Source organism: Pogona vitticeps, chromosome 13 (assembly GCF_051106095.1).
Source record: "Pogona vitticeps strain Pit_001003342236 chromosome 13, PviZW2.1, whole genome shotgun sequence".
In the NCBI taxonomy this organism is placed as follows: Eukaryota; Metazoa; Chordata; class Lepidosauria; order Squamata; family Agamidae; genus Pogona; species Pogona vitticeps.
The window spans coordinates 18,473,221-18,500,816 of NC_135795.1; the positions used below are offsets into that span (position 1 = coordinate 18,473,221).

Below are 27,596 nucleotides of genomic sequence, written 5' to 3' on the forward strand. Positions count from 1 at the left end.
ATCTCGGGCACTAAAGGTTAGGACACCGAGGACGACGGCCGTCTCGTGGGCTTGTTTCCAAACTTTGCTCAGAAGCCCTTGCTTTGACCTTCAGCGACCTGAATGCTCGAGGGTCTCGTGAGCGCTGCCCTTTTGACAGATGATAATTGGAAACCCCCTTGTTTTGTATCTTTCCCCCTCTCGGAAAGGTGAGGGACGGGGCCTCCTTTGTGGTGGCACATGGGCTCTAAATTTCACTGCCGCACCCCCCAAAAAAGCTGCTCTGTCTTTTTTCTGTGTGTGTAAAGTAAGACCTCTGTGCTTTCCGTGGGCTCTTTCCTAAAGTCTTTCGGAAACGTGGTCGTTTCTAAGTTTGGTGTTTTCGTTCCCTTACTTTCAGCCGTGTGGCTTTAGAAAATGGTTAGTTAGACTGGTTTAATGCGATGTTCGTTCGTTCGCTTTCCATACCACCCATCCGGCTGAGGGTCCGTCTGGGCAGGATGCGGGGGTGATAATAACATAGGATGACGTAAACCTATGAGGTTTAGGCAGCCCTGAGGCTCCTTTAAGTGTGGCTGCCGGCTGGATGGAAGAAAGAGAAAGGGGAACCCATGATCCTCCAGGTGTTGCTGGACTACAGTGTCCATCATCGCTGACTACTGGCAAATGTGGGCCAGGTTTGATGGGAATCTGAGTCCTGTCACATTTAAAAGGCTATAGGTTTTAACAGATAAAACCGTTTAGAAATCCCAGGCCTTCCATATGGGGCTGGGTTTGACCCCACCTGCTATGTTTGCCATTTACGTCTGTGTTGCTTTGTTCCAGGCCATCCATATGGAGACGGATCCTCAGACCATCAGCGCTTACCTGGTGTATCTTTCTCAGCATGCGCCCATAGAGGATCAGGGCCAGCACAACGATCTTGCTCTGGTAAAAGAGCCCGCAAACCTCAAATTTTTCTTCTGTGACCATTTCGCATCTCTGGGCTTCTTCCAAAACCCGTCTCTGCTGCATCCTGAGATTTTTCTCTAATTACCTTCGTCGTTCTTCCTCCTTGCGGGGTTTAAATCTGACAGGTAGCCCGTAGGGTTGTGTGTCTCTGTGTCTTCTATAATCTGGTTTTCTTAAAAAGAGAGCTTTCCTACCTGGGATTCTTAAAGAAGCCGGATGGCACCGGGGAGAGAAACGCTATGCTTTAAGATAATAGTCCGAAAATGTAAACGTCTGATGTGAAAGTTTCAGACACGGCTCTTTTGAGAGCCTGCAAATTTAGTCCAGATTTTGTTGCCAAGAGGCAACCTGTTAGATGTCCCCAGAAAGCCCCCAGCAGAGAATGAATCTGTTCCCCACTGCCAGCCCCAAGCCCTTTAGTACTTGCAGATGGACTGCATGTTCACTCTCTTTCCTGCAGCTTTTACTCGGGTACAAGGGGGATCTGCTGTGGAAGGCTTCAACACGTCTGCCTTCTGTTCAGGCTCCTGGGTGCTTTCTTTCTTTCTTTCTTTCTTTCTTTCTTTCTTTCTTTCTTTCTTTCTTTCTTTCTTTCTTTCTTTCTTTATTTATTTATTTATTTATTTCTTTATTTCTTTATTTATTTATTTATTTATTTATTTATTTATTTATTTATTTCATTTATACCCCGCCTATCTTCCCCATTTCCTCCCCCCCCCCCCGCCGCCATGGATCCACCTTCTGTGGCTACGCTAGGATCCTCTCGAGTTTTGCAATGTGGGATTTTTGATTTCTTCTGCTCCCCTTTCCAAGCAGTTCTCTCCAGAACCTGGGAACGAGCGCTCCCCGCAACCCCATCCCAGAGTCAACGTGGTATATTCTAGTTTTAGAGTATGCTAGGATTGGGTTTACACTTGGGGAAATCCAGATTCTAGGCTCCATGGAACCATGAAAGCAGCTGGACCGCCATGAGCCAGGACCCTACCCTGCAGGATTTTTGTGATGGTAGAGTAAGCGGGAGCCGTAAACTCCCTGCTTGAGTTCAGTCGGTGGAAAGACAGGCAGTGACCAAATAATAAATACTAGGTGGATTCTGTTGCAGCTTGAAAACTTTGGTTACATTCCTATAGCCGCATAGCCCAAGTGCAGGGATCCACCAAGCAGAATAGGCTAAAGCCTCCCCAGATTAATCAACCCCCTTTTTGTTATCCACTGGCACAGACTCAGCAACTCTGATACATTAATAGTGGAAAGGATAAAAGGCTTCATTACTTACAATTGAACAGGTCAAACGGCAAACTGACCGACGTGACAGCTTTCAGCGACAGACTTCAGCAGACTCAAGAGAGGGAAAGAGAAGCCCTCAAGCAGAATTTGAATTCAGAGGCAGGGAAGAAACCATTGGTCGATGACTGATGGTCATGCCAGCTTAGAAAGAGGTCTCCCAGGCATACATAGTAGAGTCAGCATGCAAGGTTGCAAAACCTCCCGACAGATTCTCCTTTCAGAGTCGCTCCTACCAGCTGGAGACCTGGTTTTTCTCCCCACCCCATCCCACCTCCACAGTCTTATCTCTCCTATTACTCTCCCTCTCTCTCTCTGTGGCTCCGTCCGTCATTCCTGCCGCTCTGACGGGCGGCTCTCCTTCCTTTCAGGACGTGGCCCGGCTGATCGTGGAGCGCTCCACCATCATGTCCCACCTCTTCTCGAAGCTCTCTTGCAATTCCGAGTCCGACGCCGTCCTGAGCTCCCTGCTCTCCGTCTTCTCGCGCTACATCAAGCGCATGCGCCAGAGCAAGGAGGGCGAAGAGGTGTACAGCTGGGTAGGCACCCCGTCTCGTTCCAAGGGGTTTTTTCTGCCACGCAGTTTCTGCCCCGGGCTTTTTGTGCTCCTTTTGAGCAGGGGAAACCCTTATAAAAACAGTTCGGCAGCGGTATAATAAACACTGTCACGGCTCCCTTTCTGAACACTCTTGAGTGCCACCAAGGAAGCCCTGCCTGTCACTGGCTCTCCAGTTGGGTTCCCCCCCCAGGGTTCTTGGACTGCAACCCCCAGAAGCCTTCACCCCCTGCTGTGCATGGCCAGGATTTCCAGGACTGGCCGTCTGAGAACCTCGGGGGACCCAAGGCAGGGGAAAAGTGCCGTATTTTTTTTCTCCTTTAGATGGTCTGCCTTTTCCCCCACTTGTGGGTCACCCCTGTTTTCTCTTCCTCCTCCCTAGTCGGAATCCCAGGATCAGGTGTTCTTGCGCTGGATCAGCGGCGAAACGGCAACCATGCACATCTTGGTGGTCCACGCGATGGTGATTCTGCTGACGCTCGGGCCGCCTCGAGGTAAGCAGTCTTCTGCGTTTCGGGGCCCCCGGTTGCACAGGCGAGGGTGAAGCAGCCTGTTTCTTAGAAAGAGTCTAAACGGGAAGGCCCTGGAAGCCAGAGTTCATCTCCAGCACTCCAGTTTCGTGGATGCTTTCACCGAAACCACATCAGGGTGTATGGCAGGACTCCCCTATCCGCAGAATCCGTATCTGCAGATTCCCTCCTCTGCTTCCTGAAAATGCAACATCTGTGTATTTACCAGAACAGGCCACTAGGGGTAGCCAGAGACTCTGGCATGTGTTATGTTTTTGATACATCGGCAGTTTTCAGCATCCAGGGGTGGGGTGGGGGTCTTGGAACCGATCCCCCGCAGATACTGCGGCCCCTACTATGTATACTCCATGAAAGAAAACCCCACAGAATTCAGCATCCCGAGACTTTTCTTTATCTCTCCTGTTTGCAAAAGCTAAGTTTCTAGTTCTCATGGATGCAAAGGCAAGGAAAACCTTAGCAGACCCTACCATTTCCATTAGTCGTGGGTAGAATATGAGTGGCCTGCCGAGCCTCCCCCCACGCCACCCCACCCCTGAGAAGCTGAACAAATCAAACCAACTTCACAGATGGGGGTAAATAAATCCTTTTATTTTGTGAAAACAAAACTTTTTATTTTCACAAAGTTTTAACGGCTCAGCCGGGGACAGGGTTTCGATTCCTCCATCTCAGGCAAGAGCAAACAGTTTGTGAGTTGAGCAAATGGTTTGCGGGTGAGAGACGTTTCGTTCCGTCTTTGTTTGAAGGTGGGCTGGGGCCACTGTGGTCCTCGAGGTGTCCTGGGACTACCTCTCTCATCCTTACAAAGACTGATGGAAGTTGTAGTCCTCCAGTAATCAGAGGGCCACGGCCGAGCTCCAGTTTTGGAGCGTTCCTTACCATGTGCCTGAAGGACGCAGAGCTGCCATTTCTGACTTCCAAGTGTTTTGTACTGTGCCTGTTGTCCTCTCCAGGGGAAGATGGGAGGTGGAGTGCCCCAGGGCCCTGAGCTGGGAAAGGCTAGGTTTGGGCGGAGGGAGCGCGAAAAAGACAAACGGGGTAATCTTCAAAACGTTTTCTTTCAAAAGCTGGAGACGGCGACTTCTACACCCTGCTGGACATCTGGTTTCCCAAGAAGAAACCGCTGCCCACCGCATTTCTGGTGGACACTTCTGAGGAGGCCCTGCTCCTCCCAGACTGGCTGAAGCTGCGCATGATCCGATCGGAGGTCCCTCGGCTGGTGGACGCCGGTGAGAAGGGCTTGGCGTTGGGCGTGACCGCGTGGGATCTGTGTCTCCCCTCTCTCCGTTTTGACCCCAATGGAAGCCCATGGAGAATCGGAAACTAAGAAGGCAAAAGTGGAATCCCTTGCAGGATTGGGACCCCAAAAGCCTTTCGGGTCCAGCACCAAGTTCATGGCTCACCCGTGGCTGAACAAGAAGAAATGTCCAGAGAAGGGCCCTTGTGTGCAGGATCCCCAGCGACGGAGATGGATGGGAGACCTTTGCAGAATTGATCCTTTTTTAGACTTCCGTCCCTCCCCCCCCCAAAAAAAATCCCCCCGGCAGCCCCTTGCCCTCCCGCCTCGTGCTGTGCTTCCCAGCCTCAGGTCTCCAGAGGTTCTTAGACTACAGCTCCCAGCACCGCCGCTGGTGGAGAAGGCTTCCGGGAGTTTTAAGGCAGGAACACCTGGAGACCCAAGTTTGGGCCCCCCTCAATCCAGTGGGTTTCATGGAATCCAGAAGGATTCAAGCCCCGATCTCCAGACCCCCAGCCTCGCGCTCCCCTCGCTATTCCGCGGGCCTTCTGAAACGCCACCCAAGCTGTTTTTTCTCCTTGTTGTTGTTTGGCGTTGCGGCCTGCCAGGAAGCCATCCGCGGCTTGTGTCTCATTCAGGGTCTTTCCTTTCAGCGCTGCAAGACCTGGAGCCCCAGCAGCTGCTTCTCTTCGTCCAGTCCTTCGGGATCCCTGTCTCCAGCATGAGCAAACTTTTGCAGTACTTGGACCAGGCCGTCTCCCACGACCCTCAGACGTTGGAGCAGAACATCATGGACAAAAGTAAGGGACCTCGGCCCGGGAGGTGGCAGTTCCCCCCCCCAAACGTCCCCTGCTTCTCAAAAGGGGCCTTGGGGTCCCCGCTGGGCTCTTGTCGATGAGCAGGAACGTCCACCCTGCTTACCTCCTCCTTCCCTTCCAGATTACATGGCTCACCTCGTGGAGGTGCAACATGAGAGAGGAGCAACCGGCGGACAGACTTTCCATTCCCTTCTTACCACCTCCCTGCCGTCTCACCGAGGTGCGGTCATCCGGTGCTCCCCTTCTTATTCAGGAAATGATTCTGATCAGCCTTTACCCCCCCCCTTCTCATCAGGCTTTTTAGCGCCACACACCACATCAAGCCAAGAAACACCGTAGGTAGAAAGCTAGCTCTTCGGGGGGGGGGGAGTGCCGAACTAGAAACCTTCCCCAGGACATGCTAGCTTTCTGTGGGCAGGGGGTTTTCATGGTTGGTTTATTGGAATAGTTCATGCCATCTTCTCCTCCATTTCACAAACGTTGGGTGGCTTACACTTCCGTATACTTGAAAAGCCGCTACAGGACACCAGAAATTAATAAAACTGACTCCATTGGGTGATATCAAAAAAGTGAAGCAGCGGCAGTAAAAAAAAAAAAAAAGATCCAACAGCATCAACAAAAAAAAAGAAATAGTCATCTCAAAGTCAGTGCAGTGATTGGAGAGTAGAATTAAGAATTGTGGGGCCCGAGTTCAAATCCTCGCTCAGGATTTGAATTTGGGTCCCACGATTATGGCTAGTCTTTTTCTTCCCCCAGTCTAGTCCACCTGGGAGGAGCCATTGAAGCAGATTTAGTGCCCTCAGACCTTTTGACTTTCTCTCCAGACAGCGACGACGCGCCACGAGCTAAAACCAGCCTCGAGACTCCACAGGGGAAGGGCAGGATCCGGGCTTTGGCCCAAATCCAGGTTCTCAGTCCAGAGGACGACTTGGCCGCCCTCCTCCTTCAGGTAAGGACATCCGGTGCCCAATTCCGTCTCCCTTCCTGTGTCCAGCTGTTCCAAGCATCAGCATCGCCAGTCTCCACGGCCCTCGCTCCTTTCTCTATCCTCTCCTGCACTTGGCTCCTGTCCTCAGTTTTGCTGGAAGCCAGGTTTCGCGCTTAGAAATCAATCGTTGGAATTTGTGGACAATTTGCAGCATTTTACTCACGTTATTTTATATTTTAATACAGAGATTTGAATGGGTCTCTTGTCCACTTAGCTTAGTTGTCTATGGCAGTGGTTCTTAACCTTTGTTACTCAGATGTTTTTGAACTGTAACTCCCAGAAACCCCAGCCAGCACAGTTGGTGGTGAAGGCTTCTGGGAGTTGCAGTTCAAAACTCCTGAGTAACCCAAGGTTAAGAACCAGTGGTCTATGGGGATTGCACATCCCTTTATATCATTTTTTGCATTATAACTGTCAAAATCCCAGAAAATGTAGATTATATTGGTTGCAGGCACCTCGGGGTCTGTGACCCAAATGACTCATTTTTCCCCCCACGCCGCCTCTTCATCCCCTCTGATGCCTCCTTTTCATGTTTTGGGCAGCTCTTTCCACTGACTCCGGATCCCCGCTGGCAGAACTCGAACCCGCGCCCCCTCTCCTTGGCTTTGCAGCAGGCGCTGGCCAAGGAGCTGGCCCAGATCCGCCAGGGCAAGGCCCCCGTGCCGGCCGGGATGGCCACCAAGCTCCTGCAGGCGTTGGTGGCGCTCCTGAACGCTCCCCGCGGCGGGACGGTGGCGATGGCCATGCACCGGAACCACGTGGTGTCCTGCCCGCTGATGCGGCTGCTCTGCCAGTATCAGGTAAAGGGCCTCCCTTCGCCCTCTGTTTTTTTAACAAGGATCCTGAGGACGTTCTGATGCTGGGACTTTATAAGGTCTGGTGGGCCAGGATTGGCCGTTTTAGGTCAGCTGATGGACCCCCCCCATCCATTTAGACCCATGGTTTCCAACTGTGCTGGTCAGGATTTCTGGGAGTTGTAGTCCAAGAACACCTGGGTGACCCATGGCTTAGAAGCGACTCTCTAACCAGGCAACTGGGTTTGCTCGGCTTACAGTAGGAAGAAGAAGAAGAAGAAAAGGATGGAAATGAGCTCCTTTTTTACTCAAGGGAGAAAGGAGGGCATAAAGGACACCAGGCCCCTTGTGGGTGGAATTAATGGCGAGATGGATTTAAGTTTAACACAGCAAACAGAGAGAAAAGGACGTCTTTTGTTAATTCGGAAACATTTTCAGGTAGAAGTCGGCAACATTTAAAACAATAACGGCCACAGAATCAAACCCGTCGATACCGACAGGAATTTTTTTCCACACGGAGGGGGATGGGTGGGGACGTCTCCCTGGGAGGGGCTCACGACGGAAGCGTTCGTTACAAGGGAGGGGCGCACGGACAATGCGCAGAGGCTGGATCCTGAGTGCTTCGTCCTTGGCTTAAGACGACGCGCCAGTCCATGCAGGTCGTAGGTGGCATTCCGGCTCCTTTGCTCCCTTCTGATCCCATCTTTCCTCCTTTCAACGCCTCCAGCGTGCCGTCCCACAGGACTCCGCGTTTTCCTCATTGTTTTTCAAAGTCCTCGTCCAGATGTTGCAGTGGCTGGAGAATCCAGCTGTGGAGGACGGCCCCCTCCGGAGTCAGCTCAAGGTCTTCGCCGTTCAGTATACTTCCCAGCACAGGATTGGGGACGGTGAGGCCTGGGGGGGGGGTGACACTGCGGGGGGTGTGGCGGCACTAGGAGGATGGCTGGTGAGGAGGAGAAGGGGGCAAGCCACAGCGTTGTCTTTGAGACTGGAAGTGGTTTGGGGCAAAGGTGTTTTGGGGGGGTGTTACTTTAGAGAGAAGGGGGACCCTGTTTTCCTCTGGAGGCTGTTGCCCATGATCCTCACTTACAGCCATGCAGGCTGTGGTTAATGGGATTTGGTGTTTGTGTGTAAAGAACTGTTCTTTTTTCCCTGCCAATAGAGCGCTGTTCTTCTGTGTTTCCCCCCCCCCTTTTTTTCACCCAATGGCAGTCCGAGGTGGGTTTTTGCACCTGGCCGAAGCGCTGGCCTTCCGCCGCGAGGCCGACGTGATCGGCTCCACCGCGTCCGCCCTGATTGCCGCCTTGAAGTCTGGAGAGAATTACAACGTGGAGCCCGAGCTGGTCAGCAAAGGTAGGCCAGGCCTCCCCGTCCTCCATCTCGGGACCTGCTGACCAGAAGCCCTAGAAAAGCTCCTCCCGGAAGGTCAGGGAGGAGGAATCGATTTTCCTCTCAATCAAGGTGTGGAGACGCCCAAGAATGTGCAACCGGGGGGGGGGGGGAGTCTCCGGCCAGATTTCCCACCCCTAGCCCCTGCTCTGGGGGCTTGAACCAGGAACTTTTTGCCCTCTGAGACGGGGGGATCTACCCAAGTAACAAAGGCTCCTCCACCTCGGATTTGCTCGTGAGCCCTGGGAGATGGATGTTGCCAGTCTCATCCAGCCATCAACTCCCTCTCTCTTAGCCTCAGTGACCCACCTGTAAAATGGGTGTGATGAGGACAGCGCCTCTGGCAGGCGAAAGGGAAGCAAAGCCAGGGTTTCCTGAGCTGTGAGGGCTTCTGGTCACAGGGCCTGCTGGTAGCCCTGTTCTTCTTCTTCTTCTCCTGGTGCTACTTTCCAGCCCGCAGGTCCTGTGCTTGTCCGTGTGTTTAATGCAACTGTTAATCCAGGCCCTGAGGTTCAGAACGAGGTTTAGTTTTGCTGGGTCTCTCTTTCCCCCGTGGTCTGTCTGTACGGGGTGGTGGTGGTGTTTCATGTCCTGTATTTTCCTCCTTAGTCCTCCGAGGCCTGACGGAAATGCACTCCCCTTACCTGGAGGAGTTCCTGGTGGCCCTCTTCTCGGTGACCATGGAGACATCCTCCCGCTTCTCCACCACTGGACCCATTTCTATGGTCAGTTCTTTGCTGCTCCAGCACAGAGAGGAGACCCCGGTCAAGAAAGAAGCCGAAAGCTGCAGGTGGGGCCGGCCGGAGGGGTGGCCGAGTTCGGGTGGCCGAGCTTGAGCGCCTTCTCTCTTGACGGCTCCCTCCGGCCTTGTTTTTCCACCTCTCCAGTGCGGAAGTTGCCCGGCTGGGACCGTCCTCCGGCCTCTTCATTGACTGGCTGGAAATGCTAGACCCCGAAGTGACCACCAGCTGCCCGGAGCTCCAACAGAGGCTCCTGTTCTCCTGGAACAAGGTGAGGATCCTTTCGGACGGAATGGACGTCAACCCAAGCCGGGTGACGTCAGTCTCTCTGTGGGGGAAGACCCTCTCCTTCTGAGCCCCTACCGGCGGCTTCCTGCCTGCTTCAGGTCCTCGGGAGGTGGGTTGGATTAACCCCCTGTGGGTTGGCCGTCGTGAACCTACCATGGCTTGGCCTCATGAGGAATAGAGGGGTTTCACTGTATGAACCGTCATGATACCCACAGATCAGTGAGGCCTGGTGAGATTAACTGGGTCTCTCAATGGCTATTGAGGTGGCCAAAGCACAGTAAGGGGGGGAAAAAGACTTTTCCAATCTCTGGCAAGCCTCATGTAGATAGTAAGAGTCTTGTGTTTTGATCTTGTCTGTTCAACGCCTTGCATTGACCCATTCCTGTCTCCTCCCGTTACTCACTTGTAACTTGTCCCTTCTTATTTTCAGGAGAAAGCCCCCTCCGAGGGTGAGGCGCCCTCTTTCCGCCCTTACCTCCTGGCTCTCCTCACCCACCAGTCCAACTGGACCACCTTGCACCACTGCATCACAATCCTCCTCTCCAAAAGCCGAGAGCAGCGGTGAGCCTCCCCGGGGCACGATCCCCTCCTTCACAAAGCACGTCTTGTTGTGTTTCTGCAAGGGGAACCCCTTTGATGGCGTGGCGCGGTCTCGCCAGGCCCTGCACTGAGGGACGGGAGAGAAATGAGCTTCAGTTTGGGGGTCAGAATTTGGCAAAAGACGTTCTTTATCATTTGAGGGACAGAAAACCCCTTAAAACTGCAGATTAGGAGAAACGAAATCTACAGGCTTCGTTTGTCCAGTAGACAGTCCCAAATTCATAACAGTGGTTGCTTGAATCCTCACGTATCCGGACACACCGTTACATCTTTTGTGGTAAAGGAGACTTTCCAGTCAGTGCTTTGAAGAGCGATCGACGCGGCCCTGAAGGTTTTCCTTGGGCTGGGGGAGATTCAGGACTTTGGCTCTGGGACCCCTTCGATTTTTACACGCCTCCCTCTTTTGTGTCTGATTTTTGGTACAGATTTGACCCAACGGCTTCTTTGGATTTCCTGTGGGCCTGCATTCATATCCCTCGGATCTGGCAAGGCAGAGACCAGAGGATCCCGCAGGTAAGGGGCTCCTCTCCTGCTGTGGATTTCAAGCAATGATCTTGATCTACCAGAGGGAAGCTGCCAGTTCGTATTTCAGATGGCTCCCCGTTATTTCCTTGCATGATGTTTGTAATAATAATAATCATGCGCCGTCAAATCAATTCTGACCTGTGGCGATCCTTTGTGGGTTTTTCAGGTAGGTTTTCCCCCTTCCCTTATTCTGGGGGTGCCCTGGGACTGTGCAGCTTGCCCAAGGCTACCCAGGCTGGCTCTTCTCTCAAGGAGGCCCAAAGTGGAGAATCAAACTCTCCCCTTCTGGATTGAGCTGCCTGTGGAACCTTAAACCCACAATTCTCTGCGAATTCCATCTCCATCCAGTGAATCCAGAGAGCCAGACAACTCCTAACTGGTGGGTCCTGAAATGACCCACAAGCAAGACCTCAAGGGGTGCAGTGGGGTCCCTGAGAGGGAGCATCGTTTTCACAGGAGCGGATCCTTCCCGTTCTGTGGAGTTTTTCATCCCGTCTCATCTTTTTCCCTCCCACTCCAAAACGGCATCGCAGAAACGGCGAGAGGAATTCGTTCTGTGTCTCAAGGCTCCTCAGTTGATCAGCCTGGTGGAGTTGATCCTGGCGGAATCGGAGACCCGGAACCCGGATCCCAAAGAGGCTTCTTTCGCAGCGACCCAGTCCCGCCTCCCGCTCCTGCTCAGTTGCTGCCACGGAGACGTCGAGAGCATTAAAAAAGTCACGGGCTACCTGGCCGGTGGCCTCCAACAATGGGGGAGCAGGTGAGATTGAGGGGAGGGGAACCCGCATTTCATCTCTGGAAATAAAACGTCGCTTTCGTTAAAACGTCCACTTCTGTTTCCGTTACCCTGATCAATGTTTGGATTCAGTTCGTTCTTGAGCACCTTAATGCCATTCTGTGCTTTACCACGGAAACGCAGCCTCGATGCTAAGGGCTTAATTAGAGCTGGAAATTCCCTGAGCATCTAGTGGCTTTTGGATTTCAACCCTTTAAGTTCTCAGGGAGAAACCTCCTGCTTTTTAAACATTTGTTTTAGATGGAGATGCAACTTTTTTTTAAAATCAGCATTTCTCAAAAATCGGGTATTTTAAAAATCCATTTTAAGTGGCTCCACTAACAATCTTTCTGACCTTCTTTTTGTTTCCTCCTGTTTTAAGGATAATGTCTTGATTTCTTCTGATTTCATGCATGCTTGTTCTGACGGTTGTCTGCCGCCTCGTGTTCCTTGGTTGGAAGAAAGGTGGAATATAAATAAAGCAAATAATAATAAACAATAAGGAGAGATTAGTTATTTTCGTTGCAATGCTACCGCTGGTGGGTGTGATTTTGTTTTCCCCTCGCCCTCTGCCTCACCTCTTTCTCCTCCGTGTTCTCTCTTTCAGCTCAATGGGAAAGCGTTGCCAGGCTCTCCTCCTACAAATATACCTTCAGTTGCCAGAACTCATGATTCCAGCTCCAGAGGCCCTCTTGTCCAACGAAGGGGCCATGAGCAGCAGCACTTGCAAGGTAAGGCCCGGGGAGCGAAAGGGGTAACCGTGTGGTTTTGCATTTGCAAGCCGCACCGTCACTTGATGCTGCTTGACCGGGCTGTCAAATATTTTATGGGTGCCGTGAACCGGATCCGTGGAAAACAAAAGCCAAACAAACGCTACGAACCTGCTGCTCAGCTTCCTCTCCACTTGGGAAAGTTGCCATTGTTTGTTACAGTCTAATGCAGTGGTTCTTAACGTGGGCGATAATGCCCCCCAGGGGGCGATTTCATTTTTCAGGGGGGCGGTAGGACGAAAAGGGGCGGCGTGGGGGCACTGGAGCAGAAGTGGGGCAGTAGGGGGGCGCTGGAGCAAGCCAAACCTGTGAAGATGGCTGCAGCCTTTTTACAGTGTGCATGAATATTTTCCTCCAATTTTAATTTAGTTTCAGACTTTTTGTCTTGAAATTTTTAGTTCCTGCATTTGTTTTTATGCCCTTTTTATATTTCTTTTTGAGTCTTAAAATTCACTTGCAACTAAATCATTAAATGTTACTTTTTGGGGGGCATTTCATTTTCTTGGAATTTAACTATGTTTTCAGGGGACATTGAATTTAAGTGTCTTAAAAAATAAAAAATAAATATATAAAAAATTAAACAAACAAACAAATAAATAAGAGGGGGGTGATGATAACTTCCTCAATGGCTCAAGGGGGCGTTTCTTTCAAAAAGGTTAAGAACCACTGGTCTAATGGACCTCGCAGCCAGATGCCTTCCGTTAGCTGGGTGCTCTGGAAAAGCAAATTAAATTTCATGAGGCAGGGAGTTCCAGAGCTTTGGTGTCCCGGTGAAAAGGGCTCCCTTCGAGTGACCGCTTGCCATCGTTTAGCGTGTGAAGAGACTTGGCTTCAAAGACAGTTCAAGAGTGGTGAAGATGCTGGCTCCAGGATGTTAAGAAGGACTTCCTTCTTTGTCTGAAAAATAAACCCAGGCTGAGATTAATGATGGGTAGAATGTGTCGCAAACACGGGTTCGAAAACACACGTGTAAGCTTGGACAGAGAGCAATCAGGAGTTTGCACATGCTAAAATGGGCTGAAGAGTCCAAATTCAGCTAGCCATGATACAACACTCCTTCTCGCAGGTCTGCCCACATAAGAACACCCTGGTACTCTCAGATATTATTGTGAAAAGGTCAAGTGGGCTTTGTAGTCCTTAGACTTAACTTGCACCACTGACAGGACTCTAAGTAAGCTAGGCCGAGGCAGCACTCTCAGATGACCCTATGACAAGTGTACTGTTCAGAAAACCAATTGAGTTTTATAATCTTTATTTTATTAAAGAAAAAGCATGTTACTAAGTATCAAAGCCAAATTAAACCAAAACAAATAAACTAGCATTGTGCTGTTTAGTTACAAAGATGTAGTGAGGCAAAGAAAACATGAAAAATATAAAAGAGTTCCAAAACCTTATTAAAAATACAAAAAACCATTAAAAAGAATAAAAACAGTTCCAGTCTAGGAAATCATTAGTAAAACAAAATAATCCAAGTAGGTTATAAAAAGGCTATAGTCCTCAGTGATCCTATAGAATAAAAACCCCTAAACAAAAGTAAAAATCCATTATATGTCCCATAGTCCTTAGAAAAGAAAAATCCAGTAAATATACCATAGTCCTTACAAAATTACAAGAGCATAGTCCATATGGAGTATTCCAAGAAAAGAAGTCCATAAAGAATATTCCATAGAACAGTCCATAGAAAATAGTCCATGCACAGTCCTTAGGAAAAATCCCATAAGTCCAAAAGTAATCCAGCAAAGCATAGGAACCAGTCCATGTAGGTAGGCCACCAGTCCCAAATGGCTGAAGAGTAGGTCACGAATGACTGAAAGGTCGGTCTTGGAAAGACAAAGTCTATAGAGAAAAAGTTCCTTTTTCAAGAGTAACTGGCAAGGGCTTAATGCACCTTCCCACGATGTCATCCCATCAGAGTTCGTTACTAGGCAAACAGTCCGGTTGCACCACATGACTTCTTTCTCATACACACCAGATGTTATTTGGGTTACGGTGGTTTCTCAAAGAGTCACAACAATTCCCATCTATCTAATCACACAGAGTCCTTTCTCAGGCTCTCAGAATAACATTCTCTCGGCTCGCCTAGAAAACACTTGTCAGCATAGCAAAGATACTTTATACAAAGAAACAAGATGGAACCTCTCTGGCTTATTTCTTAATTACAAAACCCATATGCCTTTAAAAGATTTTAACTCAAAAACCCATCTCATCACAAGCCCCCGGAAGATTAACAAAATTCCTAAACAATTTAAGTTTTAATTTTGATAACTGAATAAGATGAGATGTCATAATTAAGCAGTAACAAAATAGAGAAAGATATTAACTTGAACATAAAGTAATACATTTCAAATATGATTCTAAAATAGCAAAACAATTGATACATGAGAACTATTATAATTACAGTATTTACCATACATGAGAACAAATTGCATTAGGCACTTCTACTAGTCTGAAAAACAGAAGAACAAACATGTTAGTATACTTAAACAAAAACATCACTCTGCATATGCTCAGATAATACTCTAGTCATCAAACAGTAAAATAATGAAACCAGGGTTAACATCATAATGACTTGACAACCCAATATACTGATATGAAGTAATAATGGATAAAACACTCTATGTATGCTCAGGAACATAGTCATACAGAATACCAAGAAAATTAAACATCAGAGCTTTATCAATTCTAGCCATTTTCTCCCCTTGCATCTGCACTAAACATTCGAGATAACCAGTGGGCATTTAAGGCCTCCTTTCTAGGTAGATGTTCAACATCAAAATCATATTTTTGCAATCTGAAATACCACTGCATTAATCTTGGGCTTCGATGTCTCTGCTTCTCTAAGAATGTCAAAGCATTTTGGTCTGCTTGAATTGGATCAGGGCTGTAAATTACAAAGTTGCCTACATAGCCAATCACATAATATAAATCACCAAACAATTCATCAACCAATTTCTGAAAAGTAACATAGGTATTTTCCATTTCAGGTGCTAGTTTTCTGAGTTGGTAAATTCCCTGAGGGCAAGTAAATGATGTATAAGGGCGATGTTCCTCTTTAATTAAAATCTGATAAAGCCCTCCTTTTATTCCAATCACAGAAATGTATTCAGTGTTTGCAACAATTTCTACCAACGTCTCAACATTGACTGTAATAAAATGTTTCACCACATTAGTTTCTTCCGGTGAATTAGGGAAAACGTTTTGGTGATTAGCTAACACAGGCTCCAATATCTGTCCTGGGCTAAATTGATCAATGCCTTCACCCCTGAATACCTGTATTGCTGAATTAGCTGTGCTATCAGGTTTGGTCACAAGAGGCCGCTGTTGCATCCAAGTTCCCTCGGGAGTACTCTGCATAGCCTCAGAAACAGTATCAGCATTCTCACCACTTCCTTGGAAAATAGGCTGTTGAAAATAAGAATGGTCCCCAACCTCCGTTTTTCTCTCTAAAGATCTTTCTGAGAAGATTAACTGTGGTACCGGGCCAAAGCTTCCAGACATGATTTCAGTCTCTGGAGAAACATCAGTACTTTGTAATCCCAAAAAGTTAGCGCTTCCCCCTTCATTGGTTGTGTTAGAAACAGTCTCACCATCTGACAGGTTCAAATGCAGCTTTCTATTTTTAATCAAGTTTACAGAATTAGTTCCATCGTCACTTGTACTATTGAAACAATGTGAAAGTCCATGCTGCAAAACCGCTCCACTATCAACTCCTATGGCACTTGGCAAAGACTCTGAGAAAACCTTCACTCCTCCAGCTTCCTCAACAGACTGCTCCGGTACGCTAAGTAGGCCACCCCCTTGGTATATTTCATTACTTCCGAACTGCCATGAAGTACACGGGGTCCCTGCCAACCTAACAGGGTCTGCTTTCGCTGTTCCCTCTGGGCTAAGAGAAGGGGGGTTGTTTGAGATCTGACATGCATCGAGATCTGCTGACACAAGTCCTGGCAAACCCATAGTCTCATCCCAAATTATTTCAGAACTTCTCACCTGTCCTGTGCTCTGAAAAAGAGCTGAGGTTGGTGCTGAGCTGAATGCCAATGCCTTGAAATTCTCTGGAGCACTGCAGTTTTCCCTTGGGTCGTCCGATGCTATTTCCCTCAAGTTCCCTTCTCGGCGAACTTTCTCCTGCATTCCTTTCTCTGCGCGCGGCTCCAGGGCCTGTGAATCCTCTGTTTGGATGGGCGATGAATCACTGTCTTCTCTGGAATGCTCATTAGAATTCCACTGGGCCTCGTTAACTCTTTCCACACAAGCATCTTGCATCTCCGGATCACTCCCAATTGTTTGGAGCGTCTCGTTGCAGTAATCCCCTAAGGAACCCTGCTGAGCTTGGAAAAACTTTTGCATCAAGCCAGGTTCTGTGCTAAGAAAACTTTTTAAAAGGATGTTTTCATAGTACAGATTTTCTATAAGGGAATCTCTTTCCCTAATTTTCTGCTTGGCTTGCTCGAAAAATCCCGAAGCCACTTCCAAGAGTCTGTCCACAGTTGCCGACTGTTCTTGCTCCCCCATCTTCTGCTGGCAATCTAGCCTTGGCTAGGTCAGCAATAAAAACAAACAAAACTCTAATAAAAGAAAGGAAAATTTAAAAATCTCCTCTGCACTTCTGACCAACTGCTGTCCCTCTGCTATCCTAAGATAGGCGAGAGAACAAACAGCTGCCAAACCAAAATAAAATTAAAAATCTCCTCTGCACCTTTGACCAACTGCTGTGACTCTGTGACCCTAAGATCTGTGAGTAGACAGACAGCTGCCAAACCAAAATACTGAAAAATCCAAAAGGAAGAGAAAAGAAAAACTGTGATCACTCTGTGAACCCTAAAGTTACAGAGATGATCAATGACTGAACTGGGTGCAGATAGATACCTCCAAGATCATAGGGCATGACTCTAGGCTAAGCCAGATGCAACTAGGTACTCCTGACAGATCCTAAGATCGTAGTGAGGAGACCCAGAGCTAGTCTGGAACACGGCCAGGTGCTCCGGCAAATCCTAAGATTATAGGAGTACACTTAGGCCAAAAACAAAAACAAAAAACCTGGATGCAAGTTCCAGAACAAGGTAGTCAGAGTCATTTATGCAATCCTAAGATTGTGAAATGACCTGCTCAACTTGGGTGCAAGCACTCCAAAAATAAAGGACATGCATCTTGGAATTTCTTCACTACAACGTTGTAACAACCTGCACATGCCTACTGATTACATCCAATTGTTTCCTAACAGTTTGCTTGTCCCACTGGGAATCTCTTTCTTAAAAGAGCACCCCAGATTCTAACACACATTACCACAGCCTGAAGATTTAACACCTCTCACCACAGCCTTTAGATCTAACTGCTGGCAAACAGCGTTTCCTAGGAAGCTACTGTTTACACCCAGGGAAGCACCTAGCTCCTTGAAGCCTCAGTGTCCCACTGCAATCAAAACTTAGCTTGTGGATCAGAGTCACTCAAGCTGTTAGATAGAACAAAAATTGGTCATCCTGAGGTACTACAAAACCCAGCACGTGGTCCATCGGGCAGCTGCCACCATGTCGCAAACACGGGTTCGAAAACACACGTGTAAGCTTGGACAGAGAGCAATCAGGAGTTTGCACATGCTAAAATGGGCTGAAGAGTCCAAATTCAGCTAGCCATGATACAACACTCCTTCTCGCAGGTCTGCCCACATAAGAACACCCTGGTACTCTCATATATTACTATGAAAAGGTCAAGTGGGCTTTGTAGTCCTTAGACTTAACTTGCACCACTGACAGGACTCTAAGTAAGCTAGGCCGAGGCAGCGCTCTCAGATGACCCTATGACAAGTGTACTGTTCAGAAAACCAATTGAGTTTTATAATCTTTATTTTATTAAAGAAAAAGCATGTTACTAAGTATCAAAGCCAAATTAAACCAAAACAAATAAACTAGCATTGTGCTGTTTAGTTACAAAGATGTAGTGAGGCAAAGAAAACATGAAAAATATAAAAGAGTTCCAAAACCTTATTAAAAATACAAAAAACCATTAAAACGAATAAAAACAGTTCCAGTCTAGGAAATCATTAGTAAAACAAAATAATCCAAGTAGGTTATAAAAAGGCTATAGTCCTCAGTGATACTATAGAATAAAAACCCCTAAACAAAAGTAAAAATCCATTATATGTCCCATAGTCCTTAGAAAAGAAAAATCCAGTAAATATACCATAGTCCTTACAAAATTACAAGAGCATAGTCCATATGGAGTATTCCAAGAAAAGAAGTCCATAAAGAATATTCCATAGAACAGTCCATAGAAAATAGTCCATGCACAGTCCTTAGGAAAAATCCCATAAGTCCAAAAGTAATCTAGCAAAGCATAGGAACCAGTCCATGTAGGTAGGCCACCAGTCCCAAATGGCTGAAGAGTAGGTCACGAATGACTGAAAGGTCGGTCTTGGAAAGACAAAGTCTATAGAGAAAAAGTTCCTTTTTCAAGAGTAACTGGCAAGGGCTTAATGCACCTTCCCACGATGTCATCCCATCAGAGTTCGTTACTAGGCAAACAGTCCGGTTGCACCACATGACTTCTTTCTCATACACACCAGATGTTATTTGGGTTACGGTGGTTTCTCAAAGAGTCACAACAATTCCCATCTATCTAATCACACAGAGTCCTTTCTTAGGCTCTCAGAATAACATTCTCTCGGCTCGCCTAGAAAACACTTGTCAGCATAGCAAAGATACTTTATACAAAGAAACAAGATGGAACCTCTCTGGCTTATTTCTTAATTACAAAACCCATATGCCTTTAAAAGATTTTAACTCAAAAACCCATCTCATCACAGAATCAAGGGCTGAGAATCAGCATGCGAGGGGGAGGGATGTAGAGGGTGTCCTATGTTTCTGGGAAGGTGGTGAGCAGGAATGGGTTGGCTGGGATGGGTGTTGTGTGTGTAAAATGGATGCTCTCCTGTTGGCCCTTAACGGATCAGACTCTGCTGCTGTCCTTTTCGCCGGTCAGTCCTTCAGAGCGATTTCAGACTTTCACCTCTTTCTCTTCCCTTGAACCTTCCATGCCCAAACAGTGGAGGCCCTGTCCAGTCATGTGCCCCTCGCCCCGGTTCAGACACTTCTCTCATTCTCTCCGCAGCTCGACAGCCTGGTCCATCGGTTCATCACCCTCCTCGCCGACTCCAGCAGTTCGAAGAGCAGCGAGAACCGGCTGTGGGACGCCAACATGGCCTGCCGGAAGTTAGCCGTGGCTCACCCCATCCTTCTCCTCAGGTTTGACGGGCCACGCTTTCCCCATCCGGGCATTCTTTATTTGAGTAGTTAGTTCCTTAACAGCTCTGATTTTTTTCCCCCAAACCTGGAACATTGCTGAGTAGAGGTAGCGATGGATGCCAACTTGGATGGCTTCCCAGTCATGAAGGGTCGAGCTTTCCATGTCTTCTAGGCAGGGTGGCCGTGTCCCCACGTTCTCCAGTGTCAGAGATGCTGGGGAGCCTGAGATGCAGGGTGCAGTGGCACTTACGTCCTAGCGCTGGGCATCTTGGTGGAACAGATGCTGGCCAATACGACCCAGCACCACTCTTCTTATGGTCTCAGGCTTTGTACGAAGAAGGTTCAGTCTTAAGAATCTCTCGGTAGAGGGAAGAAAGACTAGCACAGCTAGGGAGTGAAGGCTTCTGGGAGCTGTAGTCCAAGAACATCTGGGGACCCTAGGTTGGGAACCACTGTCCCACCATCTTTTCCTCCAGGCACCTGCCCATGGTCGCAGCCCTGCTGCACGGCCGGGTCCACCTGAACTTCCAGGAGTTCCGCCAGCAGAACCACCTCACCTTCTTCGTGCACGTGTTGGGGATCCTGGAGCTGCTCCAGCCGCACGTTTTCCGGAGCGAACACCAGGAGGCGCTGTGGGATTGTCTCCTGTCTTTCATCCACCTGCTTCTGGTAAGGGAGCTCTCTCTCAAAGCCCGACAGAGGAAGAGAGAAGTTCAGACTTTATGGTGGAGAGAGCGGGTGTCCTGGGAATCCCCAAGCTGTCCAGAGCTTGGAACAATAGTGTTGAATTCAAAGATCCATCATCCTTCCCTAAGCTGGGGCACGATAGAGGTGTAGAATGACAACTCCCATCATCCCCAGTAGGTTGGTGGGTCGTTTTGTTGTTGTTGTTGTTGTTTTGTAAAAGGGCACTTGGCTTACATAGCGCCCGGTCTCTAGCCTTTCAGAAAGCTTTTCTGAGAGACGCTGGGAATTGAGCATCCGCTATCTGCCTCTGAAACATAGAAGGGAGGCAAAACAATCCAGTTAGAATCATGGAATTGGAAGGGGCATTTAGCACCATCGAGTCCAACCCCCTGCTCAAGGCAGGAATCCAAATCAAAGCCGACGGTGGTTCAATTGTCCCTCAAAGGCCTCCAGTCTTGGAGCGCTCGCCACTTCCCCCTGAGGTCACCGGTTCTGTCGTCATACTGCTCTAACAGTTAAGAAGGTTTCCCCTGATATTCAGGAAACGTTAGATGGAGTCCTGGAGAGATGTCCCGTCTTTTTTCCCATTCTTAATTGTGGCCCCTGAAATTCCCCCCCGGCATCTGTTTCCTTTTGCTCCAGAGCTACCGGAAATCTTCTCGGCACCTGGCAGCCTTCATCTCTAAGTTTGTGCAGTTCATCCACAAGTACATCACCTCCAGCGCTCCGGCCGCCATCTCGTTCTTGCAGAAGCACTCGGATCCCCTCCAGTAAGTTCCGCTCTTGATCTTTGTCTGGCCAGTGGGGAGGAAAACCTGGCCCCCGGCCATGGCGTTGTGATTGTCCCGCGTTTTGCTCCTTGTGTTTCCCCGCAGTGACCTCTCCTCCGACAACAGCGACCTGGCCGTGCTGAAGTCCCTCTTGGCCGGCCTGAGCCTGCCCAGCAAGAACGGCGCGTTGGACCGAGGGGCCGAGGACGAAAAGGACGGGGGTGAGCCCTTGAGGGATTTCTGTTGTTGCTCGGGCTTTCCTCTTGTGCCAGGCAGGCTGGCTGGCGCTGGGCAACTTTGACAGGTGTAGGGGTCAATTCTGTGCTCCCTCCCCCCCCCCTCCGCTGGATCATCCAGGCTTCCTACAGACCACTCAACCTGCCAATCCATGCACCCTGCAAAAAATAAAAATAAAAACCCAGAAGTGGCCCAAAGTCTCCTTGGTGCAGTTCCAGGAGAAGCCAAACACCCGTTTTGTGGAGGGGAAATATATTATGGGGCGGGACAAGAGTCTGGGAGAACAGGGACTTAGGGGGATGCGCTTAGCACTAGGGTTAACTTGGCCCACCCTATTCTGGACCCACTGAAAGGCCTCCCTCGGTCAGAGACATGCCTTCCTTGGCAGCCGCAAAGGTTTCGCCGTTTGGGCCGTTCCCTCAGATGTTCAGAATATTAGTGGACAGTTTATCAGAATAATACCTTGCTTGGATCAGCTGCCTCTGGCACACGCCCCCTCTCTCTGCCCCCATCCCTGGCTAGTAGCCAGCCTCATTTCTCCTAGCCCTGCTTCTGGTTGCTCCTAAAGGGGCACTTGAAGGGGGGCCACCTCCCTCCTCCAAACGTGGCAGGTGGGGTCAGTCCCTCTCCCAAACCAGGCAGAGCGCCAGACGGTTGGGATATTTAACCCAGTTTTCCGCGGCCGTCCTGCCTCCAGCGGCTGGCTTTTAGAAATGAGGCCCCTGATTGCCCATGTGGCAATTTTTACATGCTTCAATGAGTCCAGATTTTTGACACACAAACCAAAGATGAACTTCTGGAAGTAGGATGCGATGTACGGTACAGGAAGAAATCGGGTGTGCCTGATTCGAGATCCTGGTTTCTAGCACAAGGAAAATGCTTCTTTCTCTCTCTCTCTCTCTCTCTCTTTTTTTTTTTTTTGCTCTCGTCTGTCTTCAGAGGAGGTGGCAGCCGGCTCTTTGCCCCTGGTCAACATCTCCCTCTTCACTCCGCTCACCCCCGCAGAAATGGCCCCGTACATGAAGAGGCTCTCCAGAGGTCAGGCTGTGGAGGGTAAGTCAAGTGGGTTGCCCCCCGTCCCTTCCTGACGTCTTCCACAGAGGAGAACTTCTGCTGCAGGACTTCTACAGATCGGGAGACTTTAGGAAGCTTTTGGCTTCTTAGGAAGCTTTTAAGAAAAACCTAAAAACCAGCTTTTAGGAATACTCTTATTTTAAAAACAAAACAGAGGGTTGGAAGGATTTCAGATAACTAATGCACGGCACCTCTTTGCTAGATGGTTGTTAACTCCTCAAAGAGAGAGCAGCTTGCTGATTCCTGGCCTTGCTCTTTCTTAAGAGGCTGTTTTAGCTTTGCTTCTCCTTTTCGAACACGGTCCATCAAAAGAGCGAGCAGGTTGGTCCTTCCGATCTCATGGTGGTTTTTTTTCCTCCCAATTTCTTAGATATCTTGGAGGTGCTGACAGACATTGACGAGATGTCCAGGCGCAGGCCAGAAATCCTCGCCTTCTTTTCTGTATGTCGGGCATTGCTTTTTCTTAGCGCGGTTCCTTCTGGCCAGGGAAGTCCGGGCGGGAGAAGGGTGCATTTAGGCAGCTCTGGTGGTTTCCTAAAAAGGGTGCATCTTTTCTGACTCAGGGAGAATTCTCATTGCCCCTTCAGAAGAGACAAAGGGGGTGGAGGCCAGCTTCTGGAGAGTCAGATCACGGTCCCATAGGGCCCCAGCATTGCCTGCTCTGAGTGGCAGCAACTGACTGTGCAGGGTTCCAGAGAACGTGGCTTCCTAGCCCTGGCTGGAGAGCTTTGGGGATCTCCCATCCATGGGCAAACGAGACCTGACCCTCCTTCGCTTCCAGAATTAGAGTTCAGGATGGGATTTCCACGGCCCACCCTTCTCCGAAACATCTGGGTGATTTCTTTGGCTTAATTGTCAGTGTGACTCAGAGGCTTTTCCCCCTGAAGGACCGCTGCTCTTTTCTCCTCCTCCAGACGCCTTTGCAAAGGTTCATGAGTTCTCCAGAGGAAACCTGCCGGAATCTGGCCTTCAGCCTCGCTCTGCGCTCCATCCAGAACAACCCCAGGTGGGCCAAGCTCAGTAGGCGTGGAGCAAGGAGCTGGGAGGGGATGGGACTGGACCCGGGCTCCTCTTGGCCACTGACGGGGAGATGGGTTGTTATTGGACTACAGTTCACATCATCCATCATGATGTTGATTGGCTGTGCTGGCTCAGTCCAATGGGTCGCATGGTCTCCATCTTTGTTCTGAGGCTGAAGCTCATTGGCAAACCTCTCTGGATTCCAAGGTGTACTGGGTGGAGGGGGGTAGATTTCGCACCAGGGACCCTCCCTTGACTGTTCTGCCGCAGTCTGTCTCAGGGTGCCAGCACGCCTCCCACAGCCAATAAGACCAACCCCACAAGACAGTCAGAAGCCTTACTGTCACTCGGATTTGGCTTAGTGTCAAATCCCATCGGCCTCCGTGCTTTGTCACTAAGCCAGCCACGAGTGAGGGCAAGGCTGCCTAGGCAACTCAAGCACCTTGCGTGTGTTTTAATGGCACTCTCAACTGCCACGGGTCCGTTTCGCCTTACGTTCTGCCCTTCTGTCCATGGGCTTGGAAGGCTGCATGAGAAAGGCGCGCTAAAATCAAAACCCAGTTTTTGCAGACTGGAACAGGAGTGGTAGACCTGGGAGAGGTGGTTCACCGGGCGCAGCACAGAGCTTCCTGGATCATGAGTTTGGCTCACTTAGCTTGACCTTCCTTAGAAGAGCAGAGTATGCCACCTTGAGCTGATGGATGGAAAAGTGGGATATAAATGCAAAAAAAGAAACAGTGTGAAGAGAGTCTCCCGCACCAAAACACTCAAGGAGACCAGGTTTGGTCTGATCTAGCTGGGCTGTCCTTCGGTTCTTGACTCATTGGAACATCTTCCTTCCTCCTTCTCTCTTATTTGAAATATCCCTAGTCTTGCGGCCGACTTCCTCCCAACGTTCATGTACTGCCTTGGGAGCCGTGACTTCGAGGTCGTTCAGACTGCCCTGCGGAACCTGCCTGAATACACCCTCCTTTGTCAAGGTGAGAAGGACTTTCCGTTTCCTAGTGTTTGCCACAGCCGGCCTCACCTTGCAGGGTTGTTTTGAGTGGCCTTTCTCCTACCGACTTCCCTTCCAATGGGTTGAACCAGCAGCTCTGGTGACTGGGGGATGATGGGTCTTCTAGGTCGGGGACGGGCTGCTGTGTGCTCGAAAAAGTGCCCTCTAAACGCCCAAGTCTTTTTAGGCTATACCGACTCTATAGAAGGAACTCAGGTGTATACATGTGATCAGATGGTTTCAAATGAAACGTATCAATGCCAGTTTGCATATATCGATCAAGCTGGCCAGATAAATATAGCTATTTGTAATTTTTAAATTTATGAGATAAATCAATGTGGGATTGCAAGGTGGAGCCAAAAATGAGACTGTCCTTCTTTGGGCACATCCTGGAAAAAGCAAGATTCTCTGGAAGAGACAATAATGTTAGGAAAGGTTGAAAGCAGCAGGAAAAGAGGAAGACCCAATACGAGATGGACCGACTCCCTCAAGGAAGCCACAGGCTTGAGTCTGCAGGAGTTGAGCAAGGCCGTTGGGGACAGGACATTTTCGAGATTGCCCATTTGTAAGGTCACCATGAATCAGAGGCAACTTGACGGCCCATAACAAGAACAAAATAAAAATCCCGAGCTGCAGGCTGGGCTGTTGAGGGAACAGGTGGGGGGAAACGTAAGACTCTCGCCTCTCGTTAAGCATCGGTTCTGCCGGCTTCTCTGGTGCAGCTCCTGGCATTTGGCTGTAAAAACAGAGTTGGCATTTCGTGCTGAAATCCCCGAGGCCGGCCGTACCTTTTCCCTTTAAACGCTTCAGGTCAGGTTTGGGAGTCTCGGGTCTGGTGTCCTTTTTGAGCAAACACTTTGACGAGCCCAGGCCGGGGGAGGGGGGGCCGTCAGGCCGCACGGGCGGCTGCGATCAAATGGCAACCGGCGACTTCTCCTTGATCCCTCGCAAATCGCGGGCGACGTCCCCATTACGCCGAGCAGAGGGTAAAGACTCCTGGAGGGTCTTTGTGCTTCCTTGTCTCCTGGCTCGGGTTCAGGCAGAAGCTGTAGGGCGTGCGACCAGCATCGCACAGCATCTGTTCCCTGTCTTTCAAAACCCACCGAGAGCTGGGGTCGCCTTCCTGACAGGCAGGGTCCATTTTGTTCAGAGCGTAAGCGCTCCTTTGGTTTATCTGCGAGTCACATTCTCGGCAGCCTCTAGGAAGTGCCGTTTTTCTGTAAAATTAAGAGGGGCTGCCTGGGTTTACAGAAAGGGGTGCATTTCAAGTGAACCTCTCGGTACTTTTTGGGTTGAATAAAAATGTTTTTTTTGGGGGGGGGGAGGAATACAGGGTGTGGTTCACAGCAAATCCGAGATGGGTGGAAATTGGTCCCCAGGCGGTTGTCCACCCTGGTTTAAAGAGAGCTGTCTTTTAAGATGTCCTGTCTTCTCCCTGCAGAACACGCGGCAGTGCTGTTGCAGAGGGCCTTCTTGGTTGGCATATACAGGCAAACGGACACCAGCTCCCAGATTTCGGAAGCCTTGAAGATTCTGCACATGGAAGCCATGATATGAAGCGTGGGGCCCCGAGGGCCCAGAATTTCAAGTCGGGGAAACGTCTCTCCAGCCCCACGAAGCCTGGGAACCCAGGAGAAAAAAACTAAGTGTCCTGGGAGACCCAAGATGTTAAGAGACATTGAGATGCCTCCTCCTGCAGTTGAGGCGAAGAGCAAACTGGCCGAGAGAGTCCGGCGTCCAAGGGGCCATTCAGTTGGGGTTCAGCCCGGACGTTGAGCACCCTTCTCGTTGAGGGTGGCAGAAAAGCCGGGGTGATCTTATGATAATGTTTCTTTGTTCCTTGTTAATATTAAAACATATTTCAGTTCTGTTGTACTTCCTTAGCAGGTGCCCCTCTCGACAGACAGACGGGTTTCGAAATCTACAAAGCATGAACGGGCGAAAGGCTGGTTTAGGACAGAGATTGATAGACAGAGAAGAGTATGGCCTAATTTGTATCAAGACGGCTTGGATTGGTCTGGGGCAGGTGTGTTAAAGGTTTCATTCTCCAGATGTTAGGGGGTCTGATAGTCCCTAACATCAGCCTGTTAGCTGGAACCGATGGTACTTGGGGTCTATGAATGTCCAGAGTTAGACCGCCAGCTGCCGAATCCCAGCCTTGACCTCAGAGAGAACCACCTTGCAGGGGTGTATGTTTTCTGTGCCAATATGGCCCAAGGACGGCCTTGAGCCGTGAAGACCGTCCGGCAGGAATTCCTGCCACCCCGACTTCCACCAGGAAGTCCTAAAGCTAGATTTCCCCCCAAGAGGCTCTAGGATGATGGTTTGTTTGAAGGTGAAGGGACTTGATTGACGGTTCTTTTCCTACTGTTACTTTTCAGGGTTGCTTGTTGCTCCACGCAATTGGGTTTTGTCATCCTGTAATGCCAAAGGGAACCTCCCAGGGGTTTCTGTGGCAGAAAAGGGGGGGAGGGGGTGTCCCACAGCGCTTTTGTGCCCGTGGAGAGGCCACGCACCTGGTAGCTTGCTCAGGCCTCCACTTCCCCAGCTGTAAAGATCTCCGATTTTAAGCCCTGTTAAGGTTTTGGGGCCTGGCCTTGGCTCACGTGAGATCTGAAAGCTGGCGTCCCATTATTATTTTTTAAAGGCTCCAATCATGGCACTTCTAAAGACATTTTCAAACACCTGACGGGCGGTTCTCTGCATAGAGAAGGCCCGAGTGTTTTTCTTTCTGAGCCCTGCTAAAAGGCTGTAACCTCAGGGTGTCTTTTCACTTTGCTGTGATATTTACACTGCGTTAAGCCCCCAGGTTCACTTCTCCTTCCGCTCCACCCCAGTTTGCAACCCTGGCTTCCTCATCCCTTCCCTTTTAACTCCAGCCAGCTTGTTGTCCTGATCTCCCAGTTTAAACCCCCTTACAAACAAAACCGGGGTTGGAGGGAAGGGAGAAACAGAAAGGTAAGTGAAAAAGGGACCGCCTGGAAAGAAGGATGGCCTGTATCGTTGAAAGGAACAGGGCCTGCAGTATCCAGTTTTTGCCACACCTTGAAGATCAAACATTTGGGATGTGCATTTATTTTGGGAAATGTATAAAACACATCTTCGGCCAATAGGAAAAAAAAGGTGGTGGTGGATTGGAGCAATGTCCATTTTAAATAAAAATTCTGATTGTCGGTTAGAAGAACCACAAAACCTTCTTGGAATAAAAAGAGAAAGCAAAACAATTCACTCTGCTAAGAACAATGCAGTAGGACCACAGTATCCTTGGGAGGTTGGTTGCAATCCTCAAACTCGCAAATGTCTTCATTTGCATTGGCTCGTGCGTCAACACAGAGGGCAAGGGTGTGTG

The 27,596-nt window shown here is 49.3% G+C and overlaps 1 protein-coding gene and 1 long non-coding RNA gene across 2 annotated transcripts in view; one reads left to right on the plus strand and one right to left on the minus strand.

Moving 5' to 3' along the window:
* INTS1 (integrator complex subunit 1) overlaps positions 1-26,122 on the plus strand; it is a 43,610-nt gene extending 17,488 nt beyond the window's left edge. Inside the window, exons 23-47 of the mRNA XM_072982823.2 lie at positions 805-909; positions 2,586-2,753; positions 3,153-3,264; positions 4,365-4,526; positions 5,188-5,334; positions 5,474-5,572; positions 6,177-6,301; positions 6,883-7,140; positions 7,862-8,021; positions 8,347-8,487; positions 9,133-9,313; positions 9,411-9,534; positions 9,982-10,112; positions 10,577-10,664; positions 11,210-11,436; positions 12,059-12,182; positions 19,329-19,462; positions 19,939-20,131; positions 20,792-20,919; positions 21,025-21,140; positions 22,096-22,209; positions 22,601-22,671; positions 23,145-23,236; positions 24,121-24,230; positions 25,689-26,122. Of these exons, the coding sequence (XP_072838924.2) occupies positions 805-909; positions 2,586-2,753; positions 3,153-3,264; positions 4,365-4,526; positions 5,188-5,334; positions 5,474-5,572; positions 6,177-6,301; positions 6,883-7,140; positions 7,862-8,021; positions 8,347-8,487; positions 9,133-9,313; positions 9,411-9,534; positions 9,982-10,112; positions 10,577-10,664; positions 11,210-11,436; positions 12,059-12,182; positions 19,329-19,462; positions 19,939-20,131; positions 20,792-20,919; positions 21,025-21,140; positions 22,096-22,209; positions 22,601-22,671; positions 23,145-23,236; positions 24,121-24,230; positions 25,689-25,804 (3,426 nt within the window). The 3' untranslated portion in view covers positions 25,805-26,122. The remainder of the gene's footprint in view (positions 1-804; positions 910-2,585; positions 2,754-3,152; positions 3,265-4,364; positions 4,527-5,187; positions 5,335-5,473; positions 5,573-6,176; positions 6,302-6,882; positions 7,141-7,861; positions 8,022-8,346; positions 8,488-9,132; positions 9,314-9,410; positions 9,535-9,981; positions 10,113-10,576; positions 10,665-11,209; positions 11,437-12,058; positions 12,183-19,328; positions 19,463-19,938; positions 20,132-20,791; positions 20,920-21,024; positions 21,141-22,095; positions 22,210-22,600; positions 22,672-23,144; positions 23,237-24,120; positions 24,231-25,688) is intronic.
* The window catches only part of LOC144584679 (uncharacterized), a 191,164-nt gene that overhangs the window by 81,032 nt on the left and 82,536 nt on the right, over positions 1-27,596 (minus strand). The gene's annotated exons all lie outside the window — the stretch shown is intronic.